This window comes from Procambarus clarkii, chromosome 73 (assembly GCF_040958095.1).
Source record: "Procambarus clarkii isolate CNS0578487 chromosome 73, FALCON_Pclarkii_2.0, whole genome shotgun sequence".
Lineage (NCBI taxonomy): Eukaryota > Metazoa > Arthropoda > Malacostraca > Decapoda > Cambaridae > Procambarus > Procambarus clarkii.
In genome coordinates this window covers 22,407,537-22,420,807 of record NC_091222.1, presented here as the reverse complement: position 1 = coordinate 22,420,807, position 13,271 = coordinate 22,407,537, and the positions used below count along the sequence as shown (strand labels likewise).

The 13,271-nt window shown below is 41.2% G+C and overlaps 1 protein-coding gene across 1 annotated transcript; it reads right to left on the bottom strand.

Annotated features, from left to right (window-relative positions):
- Positions 1–1,494: 1,494 nt before the first annotated feature.
- Positions 1,495–2,504, bottom strand: LOC138356660 (tigger transposable element-derived protein 7-like). Its single transcript, XM_069312851.1, has 2 exons — positions 1,876–2,504; positions 1,495–1,756 (listed from the first exon to the last, which is right to left on the bottom strand). Exons 1-2 carry the CDS (start codon positions 2,502–2,504, stop codon positions 1,495–1,497), a joined length of 891 nt encoding a protein of 296 aa, XP_069168952.1.
- Positions 2,505–13,271: the final 10,767 nt, after the last annotated feature.

Here is a 13,271-nt window from a genome sequence, read left to right as displayed (position 1 = left end):
GTGCCATGTCCGATGTTTCAATGAGTATCACAGTCTTGATGACTTCTAAATGTCCAAGACTGGTGCCAAAACATGTAAATACAGAATAAGTGAGTGTATATAATGGAAATAAATCATAAGAAATAGTATACTGTATTTTATTGTGAAATAAGACATTTTTGTGCAAATACTTGTGACACTAATATGTGGATACAATATACATTGGCAACAGTTTTATGTTTATAAATCATCTTGCGAGAACATATTGAACCACACCATTGAAAAAAATGGGTGTAAAATACGCCATAGATACTGTAAATAATAACGCGAAAATAAATTCGCGGCAACTCGCGCTCCATCTCCGTCGCGCCTGACTCACCCCGGGTGCACAGCGGTCCAGCGAAGATCAGGCGTGACGTCATCGACGATCTTCTCGGGTCATTTACGTCCATGGTAAGTGTAATTAATTTTTTTTATTATTTTTCCCGTGCTCAGGGAACACAAATAAAGAGATTAAAAAGAAAAAAAATTTTAGAATTTTTTTTTTGTTGCGCGTGTGGGTGTTAATTCCATTTGAACCCCGAGCGGTTTGAGGGTTAAACTACACTTTTTACACTTTGTACATTTATGTCATTAGAACTGTGTTGTACAGCTCAATTGGCACTCCCAGGTAAGTCATGGCTAGTGCTGGGTGCTGGTCCAGTTGCCTGGGCATCCTCAGGTAAGTCCTTGCTGGTGCTAGGTGCTGGTCCAGTATCCTGGGCATCGTCAGGTGAGTCCATGCTAGTGCTAGGTGCTGGTCCAGTTGCCTGGGCATCCTCAGGTGAGTCCTTGCTAGTGCTGGGTGCTGGTCCTGTAGGCCTACTGTTAAGCTGTACCAAAAACTTTTGAATCTTAGTTTGTTTCTTCATTATGAGCTTCTTCATTATAATATCTTTCAATCCCCTTAGGTGTAGATAATAATCTGCCACGTCTTCATCATCAGTTACAGCAACCATATCAAGCAGCTGATTAAGGTTTTGTAATGATGCAGCATATGGAATAGGTAACATGCTACAGGTATCTTCCTCCTCTTCCGCATCCTCATCAGCACTACCAGTAACACACTGGATAATCTCATCATCAGTTAATTTACCATAACCTGGGCCATCAGCATCATTATCTAACCACTCAGTCACATCAGAAAGTTGCAAATCTTCCTCGCCAGCATCTCTTAATGTCTCAAAAATCGCATTATCAAAGCCCTCAAAATCAGTCATCTTCGTCTTCATTCTCACCAGGTACCGGACTCAGAATTTTATTCCATGCGTCCTTTAATGTGGTGACCTTCAACTCGTTCCATTGTTTGGCCCAGATGTAAATAGCGTCTTTAATTGAATATTTCTTGAAGTTTTCTAGTGTTCTACTAGCTCTTGTATCCTTATTAAGCCTCTCGTCTTCCTGAGAGAGCAGAACTTCCATTATTTCTACATTCATAGCTCTCTTATAAAGCCGTTTGAGAGCATAGATAACCCCCTAATCCATGGGCTGTATTAAAGATGTAGTATTTGGTGGTAAAGCCATACATGTTATTTTACCATCAGGCGATGTTAATTTAGCAATGGGGTGAGCTGGGGCATTATCAACCAACAGCATTGCCTTTACATCAGCAGGACGAATGCCACACTCATTGATCTGATGCTTTCTTATTTCTTTACAAAAGTGATTCTGGAACCAGTCTTCAAAAATAATCTGTGTGAACCAGGCATTTTTGGTGTTGTAGTAAACGACAGGTAATCTGTTCATGCAGTTTTTCAATGCTCTGGGGTTGGCAGATTTCCCAACAATTGCGCACTTTGTTCAGTGACTGCCATCTGCATTACCGCACAATAATGCTGAAATTCTTTCCTTGCTTACCTTGCGACCAGGAATACTCTCCTCAAGCCTAGAGGCCAAAGTGTTTCTTTGAAGCATTTCCAGTTAAAGCCTGTTTCATCTGCATTGTACACTTGAAACCAGCTTAGATTATTAGATACCATGTGCTGAGAAAGTTTATATTTAAATGCATTAACACTTCCTACATCTGCACTTAAGGCTTCGCCACAAATTTTCTTGTTAATGATGCCATGCCTCTCTTTAAATCGACATACCCATCCAGTGCTAGCCTTGATATTGTCAATGTTTAACTTTTCAGCAAGTCTTTCAGCTGCATTTCTAATAGAATCAACTGAAACAGCAATTCCTTTCGCACGATGCTGTGTAAACCATTTGAATACAGCAGAGTACAAATCCGTATATTTAGCAGGCTTCAATGTTTTCCTGTTGCCTATTGCATGAGTTTGACTTTGAGCAACGAATTTCCTAATATTATCCTTCTGCTTTTTTATATCACAAACTGTAGCTTTACCGATGTTGAATTCTTGGGCGAGACGGGTGACTGAGTATCCACGCTCTGCTTTCTCTATTAAATCAATTTTCTGATCAATTGACAAATATTTTCTCTTTCGTTTTAAATCTTGAACACCACGAATGCTGCTCTGAGACATCTTGACAGAGTATAAGAGTTCAAACGATAAAAATTGTTCAAAATTATCCTTCGCGCGCGAGCAACACGTTTTCACACTAGGAGGAGCGGAGACAAATGGTGCCAGCCACCTCACCAAGGCCTAACGTTTACACGACCTGTGCTTGTTTTATTGGCCTACTCAAAATTTAATCTAAATAGGCTTACAAATTGTTTTCAAATAATATTGTTTGTTGTTATAATTAATAAAATATTGTCTGTTTTGAAGTTTTATTCATTTTATACAGTACAGTACTGTATTACATAAAACCTAATGTATTACAATACAGTACGTAGGCTGTTAGAGGGAGGGAGGGAGAGATCCAGGAAACAAACCCCCCTCCCCCCCCCCCCCCCAATGGCTCAAGGAGCGACCTGCCGGCCACACAATGCCAACTGTTATCTACACCCCAATTTTATTAAAAATTCAGTGAAAAGGAAATGTGTTGAAACTGTTTAAAATATGTACTGTATATATCACAATTTTCACCATTATTATTGCGCCAATATGACATTTTTCTAATAAAAAGGCTATTTTCAGTGTAGATAATGCGATAATTATTATTAAATTGACTCTTGGCATCTGACGACGAGAGAGGAGAGGAGAGGAGAGTAGTGGCTGGTCTCTGGTGGTCAGGTGCAGGAAGGAGGGTGGGGGGGGGCGGGGCTGGAGAGGGAGCAAGCAGCCGCCAGTCACATGTGGTGCCTGCCTCTACAGCCTTTACTGACACCACTACCTGTACAGTATTACTCCAGCCTCCCTTGACAACTTCTACCACTGACAACCAGCCTCTACTGACACCACCTGCCCCTAACAAAAAACCCTAACTACTGACACCACTTGCCTCTTGACAACAACTCTCTCACCTATGCCCTCCTGACACCATTTTATCACCATTTCAGCTGGTTGTCAGCTGCCTGGCTGACAACCTGCCTCCCATGAGAATACTTAACTTACACCACCTGCCCCCTAACAAAAAACCCTAACTACTGATACCACTTGCCTCCTGACAACAACTCTCTCACCAATGCCCTCCTGACACCATTTCAGCTGGTTGTCAGCTGCCTGGCTGACAACCAGTCAGGCTGTCGGGTGAGACCGACAATTTTTTTTATCTTGAATCCGCACAAATGTCGCACTCACGTGTCATTTGAACAAATATTTCTATAAAATCCAATTCTTATCCGATCGACTTAGGGATAGTATGAAGATGTTTGCCATGAAATTTTCTAATAGCCATATAGCCTATTTGAGAGAACGGCATTGTATTGTATCTTCGTGGTTTGACCATTGTATTGTTGACACGACGAGTGTAATCGACGTAGTTTTTTATTTGGTGCCAGTGTAATGCATTCTTGTGTGACATTTAATACATATGTTCTTCTAGAACATTTTATTGCGAACACATTGGTATAAAAATGAAATACGTAAACTAAGGTCAGGACAGTGAAAACAATATACACTTTTCAATAGGGGTTTTGCCGATGTACTGTCGGGTGTGCAGTAACGGGTAGCACTTTGCCCACTTCCCACAGTCTTGCGGGTTGGCCGCAATCATGATTCTACATTTATATGTGTAGGGAATTTTATTGCAATCTCAGTGATACCAAATTTAACGCTGTAGGACAAGTGTGGAGTTGACAACCCTGAAAAGAATAGAAACATTTCATCGCTGTTTTTGCGCTCACGGCTAGTGATCGACGTAGTTCTTTATTTGGTGCTGGTCTAACTCATAATTTGGTGACATTTTATACTTGTATTCTTCTAGAACATTCTACTGCAAACACATTGGTACAAAAATGAAATACGTACATCAAAAATTAAGGTCAGGACAGTGAAAAGAGTATACACTTTTTAGTGTTGCTGCTCGATCGCCCGAAACGCCGCATGCACTTGGGGCAAGTTTTTTTTTTGCTTGCCAAGAGCGCGAAAGTGACGTTATGACGTTACTTAACATGATTGCTCAAGCAAGGTGCTTCCCAGAGGTGTTGTGTGTGGCATTCACGCTGCCGGAGTTGGCGCAAATTTATTTTCACACCATTATTTACAGTATCTATGGCGTATTTTACAACAACTTTTTTCACTGATATTGTTCAATATATTGTCACTTGATGTTGTATTATAATACAACTGTCATAAATTCAATACACTCTCACATATTAATGTCACATGTATGTACACAAAATGTTTTATTTTTCATGATATATAAAATGTATTATGAATTGTTTTCAAACTCACTCAATATGTACATGTTTTTGCACCGTTATTGGATATTTAGAAGTACTGGAGGGCGTGATACTGTGTGAAACATTTGATAGAGCACAAACGAACGGCACATGCTTTGCATCATGTTAGGACCAATTTACGTTTCTGTGGCCTCTTTTGTGTGATCTTAACCCTTCTATGGCACCTGGCTATTTAGCATGTGTCACTAACAGGCGCATACCAAAAAAAAAAAAAAATTCTTCTAAACCTGTTAATTTGTGTTCACTGATCATGGGAAAAATAATAAAAAAATCATAAGTGGCATATATTGCCCACTATAGGGCGAGGAAGTCTGGCAAAAAACAGGCGCAGACTCGGCGTGTGTCCCAAGCGGTCTGTTGCTTGCCAGCTGTCAGGCCGAAGTTGAAACAAACAGATAATTACCTAATTATTTCAATGTCTGATTGATTTTTCGTAGTTATTTTGCTGTAATATTATTCAATAGTGTGTAGTGTGATATATTTATATAATAAAATGAGTGAATCATCACTGTACTCAAAAATATTGTGTGCATATTGTTGATTCAATTATGTTCATCGAACAGTGAACAAATACTTTGTCGGTTATTACACTATATACACAGGTTATATATAAGTATCTGCATGTTTTGTTCACCATAAAGAACCACTAAGTTGGTATTATGAGTCAAAAAGTAACGAGGAGTGACCGCCACACACCAGCCAGCCACTCACTCCCTCAACACCTCACTCGCCCACATTCTCCTCCTACCATACTGTTTTTGCTTTTATTCACTATATACAGACATTATATATAAGTATCTACATTCGTGTTCACCATAACAAACCACTAAGTTGGCATGCTGAGTGGCAGTGCCAGTGGCAGCTACTTCATCCCTCCCTCAAGTCACCTGACTCACCCACATTCTCCTCCCACAATACTGTTTTTGCTTTTATTCACTATATACAGACACTATATATAAGTATCTACATTCATGTTCACCATAACAAACCACTAAGTTGGTATGCTGAGTGGCAGTCTGCCACTGGCTGCTACTTCCTCCCTCCCTCAAGTCACCTGACTCACCCACATCCTCCTCCCACAATACTGTTTTTGCTTTTATTCACTATATACAGACGCTATATATAAGTATCTACATTCATGTTCACCATAACAAACCATTAAGTTGGTATGCTGAGTGGCAGTGGCAGTGGCAGCCTGCCACTGGCTGCCACTCCCTCCCTCCCTCACCTCACCTGACTTGCCACCATTCTCCTCCCACCATACTGTTTTTGCTTTTATATACAGACGTTATATATATAAGTATTTACATGTTTTGTTCACCATAACTGTACATCTAAGCTTGTATGGTGAGTAAAGGCACAAAGACATAGCTACTCACACAGTCAGCTGGTGGCGGCCACCCTCAGTGCCAGACGCACTAATATTTCTCCTCCAACAATACTGTTTGTGGTGTTATTACGCTGTATACACACATTATATATAAGTATCTACCTGTTTTATTCACCATACTTGTACAAGTAAACTGGTATGGTGCCCAAAGACCATAGTGGTCACCAGTAAACAACATGATAAGTCGTGCAGACGACGCCACCGCCCCTCACCAAAATGGCAGCTCCCAACATACTCCTCTTGCTGTTTATACCCTCTATACACACGTTATATATAAGTATCTACATTTGTGTTCACCATAACGAACCACTAAGGTGGTATGGTGAGTGCAGTCAATAAAGGGTGGCCACATAGTCAGAAGACAACGCCACCACCCTCCCTCGCACAGCATTACTCCTCCCTCCATGGAGCACAGCGCTAAATATCACCACAATCCTGCTATTATCAGAACCCTGGTTTGTTTTATCACAGTCAGGGGTCTTCTGTAATAATATCATCGCTACATAATAGCATGAGCAAGTATATTATGGCATTTTTAGGCGATGCTGTGGTCACAAGCTGAACAGCAGTGCTGTGAGCTCATGCTGCGTGCGTCAGGCTTGGTAGCTCACTCAATACTGAGGCCCCTAACACCCGGGGATTTGGCCCACAATTTAGAAATAAAATGGCGTCTGTTTACAAGAGCCCTAATGAAGGTGTGGTGAACCCCGTGTATCCACAGGCCATTTAAATCTTGCGTAGTACTCCAAAGCATCATATGATGCGATGCGCAATTTACTGAAAGTCGGTCAGAGCATCATATGATACGATGAGCAATTCCTCTTTACTAAAGAGGAACTTAACAATATGCCTTCAGCCGAACAAGTCTATGTGGGTGGGGACGAGGACAGGTTGACGAGTTTAGCAGTTACCAGGGAGGATGTTCTTAAACAAATAGTAAAACTCAAACCAAACAAATCCCCAGGGCCGGATGAAGTGTTTGCTAGGGTGCTTAAAGAATGCAAAGAGGAGCTTTGTGACCCACTGTCTACCATATTTAATAAATCAATAGAGTCAGGCAGAGTGCCAGAGTTTTGGAAAGTTGCTAATGTGATACCAGTTTTTAAGAAAGGAGATAGATCACTTGCGTCTAACTATCGACCAATTAGCCTAACGTCTATTGTGGGAAAGTTACTCGAATCTATAATAGCAAATAAAATTCGTCTTCATCTTGAAAAACATAAATTAATAATTGAGTCGCAACATGGTTTTATAAATGGCCGTTCATGTTTAACAAATTTGTTATCTTTTTATTCTAGCATTGTTGAGGCAGTTGATAGTGGTAAGGATTGCGATGTTGTATACCTTGACTTTAGCAAAGCTTTTGATACAGTGCCACATGAAAGACTGATTAAAAAAATAGAGTCTCATGGTATTGGGGGTGCTATATTAAGCTGGATTAGGGCATGGCTATACCAAAGGAAACAGAGAGTTAGTATAAATGGAATCAAGTCAGAGTGGGAAAATGTTGTAAGTGGAGTGCCTCAAGGCTCTGTCCTGGGACCTCTGTTGTTTATAATATATATAAATGATTTAGATTCAGGTTTGAGTAGCAACATTTGCAAATTTGCCGATGATACGAAAATCGGTAGGGAAATTAATTCGGAGGAGGACTCACTATCACTTCAAGTTGATCTAGATAGGGTTTTGAAATGGTCAAAGGATTGGCAGATGCAGTTTAATGCTGATAAATGTAAAGTTCTGAGGTTAGGTAATGATGATAGAGTTACAAGATACGAGCTAGATGGTGTTGTGATTGCGAAGTCGGATTGCGAAAGGGATCTGGGAGTTATGATTAGTAAGAATTTAAAACAAAAGGATCAATGCATAAATGTTCGTAATAAGGCAAATCGGACACTCGGATTTATTAATCGCAGCGTTAGTAACAAGACACCTGGTGTGGTTCTCAAGCTATATCTTGCTCTAGTTAGGCCCCATTTAGATTATGCAGTTCAGTTTTGGTCGCCATATTATAGAATGGATATAAATTCACTTGAACGTGTCCAGCGTAGGATGACTAAGTTAATTCCCCAAATTAGAAATCTTTCATATGAAGAAAGATTAACAAAGCTTAAGTTGCATTCACTGGAAAGGCGAAGAGTTAGGGGTGACATGATAGAGGTTTACAAGTGGATGAATGGACATAACCGGGGGGATATTAATAGGGTATTAAAAGTATCAACACAGGACAGAACACGAAACAATGGATATAAATTGGATAAGTTTAGATTTAGGAAAGACTTGGGTAAATACTGGTTCAGTAACAGGGTTGTTGATTTGTGGAACCAATTGCCGCGTAACATTGTGGAGGTGGGATCCCTCGATTGTTTCAAGCACGGGTTGGACAAGTATATGAGTGGGATTGGGTGGTTATAGAATAGGAGCTGCCTCGTATGGGCCAATAGGCCTTCTGCAGTTACCTTTGTTCTTATGTTCTTATGTTCTTAAGGGTTAAACACAATGCACTCACTCTGGTCTACTACACACTTTCCTGTTGGTGGTAAATTCTTTATTTTGTGTGTCTGAAAGGCCTCCCTGAAAGCAAGCCTGGGTGTGGGAGCATGGTGCAGTACTGGGTTCACACTGGGCCATATGCCAGGAATTATTTTGCCAAACTTGCCTAGTAATTGTGTAACAAAAGTAAAACTAAATACACAGAAATTTCATATACCACTTGTTTTCACAAGGTACATATCATAACTGTTCAACATTGTTACATAAACAAGGTGAAAAAACATCTTCTTGGTCCACTTCACTGTTTTATGCACACACTCGACTGCCCCTACCATTCTATCACATTTATCCACCAAATGCATGTTGTAGTCCATAACACAATCTAGCTTATATATTATTTGTCTGGTGGTTTTATTCACCTTACCACTGTCAACCATTGAACCAGTGTGAATGGTGGTCAACATGTTCACTTCACGCCTGTCTTTCCACTGCACTGTCAGCATTCCACCAGTTTTTCTTAGTTGGTAATCACCTACCTCAATAGCATTGTGAAATACCGGCATTTCCCTTCATTTTAGTTTCACTGTGCCACACACACTCCAGTCCTATTATCAAGCAAGAACCTAGTTAGCAAGAGACTGGTATAATAGTTATCTGTGTATAATATGTGGTCATGTGTGTATAATATGTGGCCTTGTTCAGCTATGGTGGAAGCAGTTACTTCACCACACTACCCAAGAAGCCATGTTTGTCATTGCCAGGAATGTCTACATTTGTACCCGAATACATTATCACGTGTAACACAATTCCTGTTTCACAGTCACAGAGTACAAATAACTTCAATCAAAATCTGTGGAGCTTGGAGGGAATATACTGCTTGAAGGAAGCATGTCCTTTAAAAACCACAAGGGATTCACCAGCTTCTGAGCTGGTACATAGAAATCTCTGAACTTTCCAACAATTACTTGCAAAAATGAAGACACCTGAGGATTATTACAAATCTGTCTCGAGACATATATTTCCTGAACAATGGTGTTGGTACAGTCCAGTCTTTGCTCCAATAATGGTTGATTACATGTTTGACACAATGTTTTATCAACATACACAGTACCAAGAACACACATTCGTATAGATTCGTTCCTCTCAATGTTTGCCGACGATGCAAAAATTATGAGGAGGATTGAAACAGAGGATGATAGTAGGAGGCTACAAGATGACCTGGATAGACTAAGTGAATGGTCCAGCAAATGGCTGTTGAAGTTCAACCCGAGTAAATGCAAAGTAATGAAACTAGGCAGTGGAAACAGGAGGCCAGGCACAGGATACAGAATAGGAGATGAAGTACTTAATGAAACAGACAGAGAGAAAGATCTAGGAGTTGATATCACACCAAACCTGTCTCCTGAAGCCCACATAAAGAGAATAACGTCTGCGGCATATGCGAGGCTGGCTAACATCAGAACAGCGTTCAGGAACCTGTGTAAGGAATCATTCAGAATCTTGTACACAACATATGTAAGACCAATCCTGGAGTATGTGGCCCCAGCATGGAGCCCGTACCTTGTCAAGCACAAGACGAAGCTGGAAAAAGTCCAAGGTATGCTACTAGACTAGTCCCAGAACTAAGAGGCATGAGTTATGAGGAAAGGCTGCGGGAAATGCACCTTACGACACTGGAAGACAGAAGAGTAAGGGGGGACATGATCACAACCTACAAAATCCTCAGGGGAATCGACCGGGTAAACAAGGATGAACTATTCAACACTGGAGGGACGCAAACAAGGGGACACAGGTGGAAGCTGAGTACCCAAATGAGCCACAGAGACATTAGAAAGAACTTTTTCAGTGTCAGAGTAGTTAGTAAATGGAATGCACTAGGAAGTGATGTGGTGGAGGCTGACTACACAGTTTCAAATGTAGATATGATAGAGCCCAGTAGGCTCAGGAATCTGTACACCAGTTGATTGACGGTTGAGAGGCGGGACCAAAGAGCCAGAGCTCAACCCCCGCAAGCACAATTAGGTGAGTACAATTAGGCGAGTACACACATTTCCCCTACAGTTGTATCTTTCTAATGCTGTAATCATGAAAAATCTGATAACTTCTCACCAATGAGATCAGCAGTGCATTTGTTCATTTTCTGAACAATATGTTCCATGAGCGGCTCATCAAAATATGCGGAAAGACGTCCATTTCACACATTTCATCACCATCATCAGGGAAAAGGCCTGTAATTCCAACAACTGTATCGTCAAAGGCGGGAGTTTCTGGAAAAAATCTTTCCCAACATGCCACACAAATACACCTGCTGTCTTCTGTTCTTTACTGTCGCCATGAGGTGCCATTCGGCAGTGCTGGGCGAGATGCTGCTGACGCGACAAAACGTCGCTTGGCAACACGTCACTTGAAGGTGAAAATTATTCACCTTCCTCAGACTCGTCACCCAAAACATCATCATGTTGCACAGTAACACATGACCTATGTGGTTGGGCGCGAAGTGGTGTTGAGTGTGGGCGAGGAGGCACGGGTGAGAGGCTATGCCTGACCCTCATGGCACCCACATGTTCACTCTAATCATCGGTCGTGTCCACATCTTTTAGCTGTGTGAAGTTTTCATCTATGTCTGAGTCATCAATATCAGGTTCATCACCCTCCTGGAACACTTCCTGATGAATTTCATCCTCAGTCAATGATTGGGTTAACGCTGTGCTGAGCGAAGTCGGTCGCTGGTACGTGGTAATTACTTAAGTGTAGGTACAGGATGAGAGCTACGTTTGTGGAGTCCCGTCTTCCCAGCACTCTTTGTCATATAACGCTTTGAAATTACTGACAGTTTTGGCCTCCACCACTTTCACACCTAACTTGCTCCAGCTGTCTACCACTCTGTTTATAAAAGTGAATTTTCTTATATTTCTCCAGCAGCTTTATTTCGTTAGTTTTAATATATGACCTCTTGTTCTTGAAATTCCGGGTCTCAGGAATTTTTCCCTATCTATTTTATCGATTCCCGGTACTATTTTATACGTAGTGATCATATCACCTCTTTTCTTCTATCTTATAGTTTTGCATATTTAATGCTTCTAACCTCTCCTCATAGCTCTTGTCCTTCAATTCAGGGCGCCACTTACTGGCATGTTTTTGCACCTTTTCCAGTTTGTTGATGTGCTTCTCAACCCTTAAACTGTGCATGGCATATATATACGCCATGAGTAACATGTCCCACGGTGCCCATGGCGTATATATATGCCATAGGTGCCAGTCACGATTCAAATGGCCCGCGACTACACAGGGTTCACATTAGCTTCCTCAGGGCTCTTGTAAACAGATGTCATTTAAAAAAAAATTGTGGGCAATATTCTCCGGGTGTGAGAGCCACAGTACTTTTTTATTTTGTTTTTTTGTTTTGCAGGGATATTCCTGCGCGGGCCCTAAGCCTCTGGCTGGCCCACCAAGTGTTGCTTGTTTCTGTTTTACTTGGGGGGAGTATGAGTATTTATGACTCGTATGGTCGCTTCAGTAAGATTTTGCCATATATGTTTAACAATTTCTTCAGCTCTGTTGAATCTAAGTTGAAATCTTAATGGGTTTGTAACTGTGCACTGTGTTAGATAATGTTCCAGTGGTCTGTCGGGCATTTCTCCACTGTGCTGACATTTCCTCTCATCTTCCGGAACCTGTAAGCCTATTTCCCATGCACACGGGTATCCAAGCCTGATGCGATGTAAGTGTACTTCTGTTGCTTTACTGTTCCTTTTCATCAAACTAAGTGGTTCGTAGTTGGTTGAATTCTTGTACCAACCCACAGATCCTGATGTTGCAACTGCTGTGTTGTGGTCACTGTACATCTTTTGCATTGCTCTTTTCTAAACCCCATCAACCAGGTATCAACCAGGTAATAGCCATAGTAAATTGGAGCAACCAAGGATGGCGCACGCAGCATGAGAGAACAGCATTACTGTTCAGCTTGTGACCGCAGCATTGCCGAAAAATGTCAAATATATAACTGCTATTATTTAGCGATGACAATATTACAGAGGACCCCCTGACTGTGATAAAAATGACCAGGATTGTGATGATAGCAAGACTGTTGTGATAATTGGTGCTGTGGGAGGAGTGATGCTGAGGGACGAAGAGAGATAGCATCGTTTACTGTGTGGCCACCTGTTATTGTCTGCATTCACCATACCAGCTCAGTGGTTCTCTATGGTGAACACAAATGCAGATACTTATATATATAATGTGTGTATTAGTGTAATAACAGCAAAAGGATTATGTTGGGAGGAGGGTGTCATTTGTCTACGTCATTTGGGTGACGGAGGGGACATCGTCTGCATGATTTGTCTGGCTGTGTACAGGGTGGCCACTATGCTCTTTGGGCACTCTACAAGCTTAGGTGTACAGTTACGGTGCATACAGCAAGTAGATACTTATATATAATGTGTATATATAGTGTAATAACACTGCAAACAGTATTGTTGGGGGAGAAATTTAGTATGTGTGACCTTGAATGAGTGAGGGGAGGCAGCCGCCAGCTGACTGTGTAGCGACGTCTCTTAGTGCCTGAACTAACTATATCAGCTTAGTTGTACAGTTGTGGTGAACAGAACATATACATACTTA

Coding starts and splice junctions, on each gene's coding strand:
- LOC138356660 (XM_069312851.1), bottom strand. CDS start 2,504: ATGTCTCAGAGCAGCATTCGTGGTGTTCAAGATTTAAAACGAAAGAGA. Junction 1,757..1,875: donor AGAGTATTCCTGGTCGCAAG/GTAAGCAAGGAA, acceptor CTGCATGAACAG/ATTACCTGTCGTTTACTACA.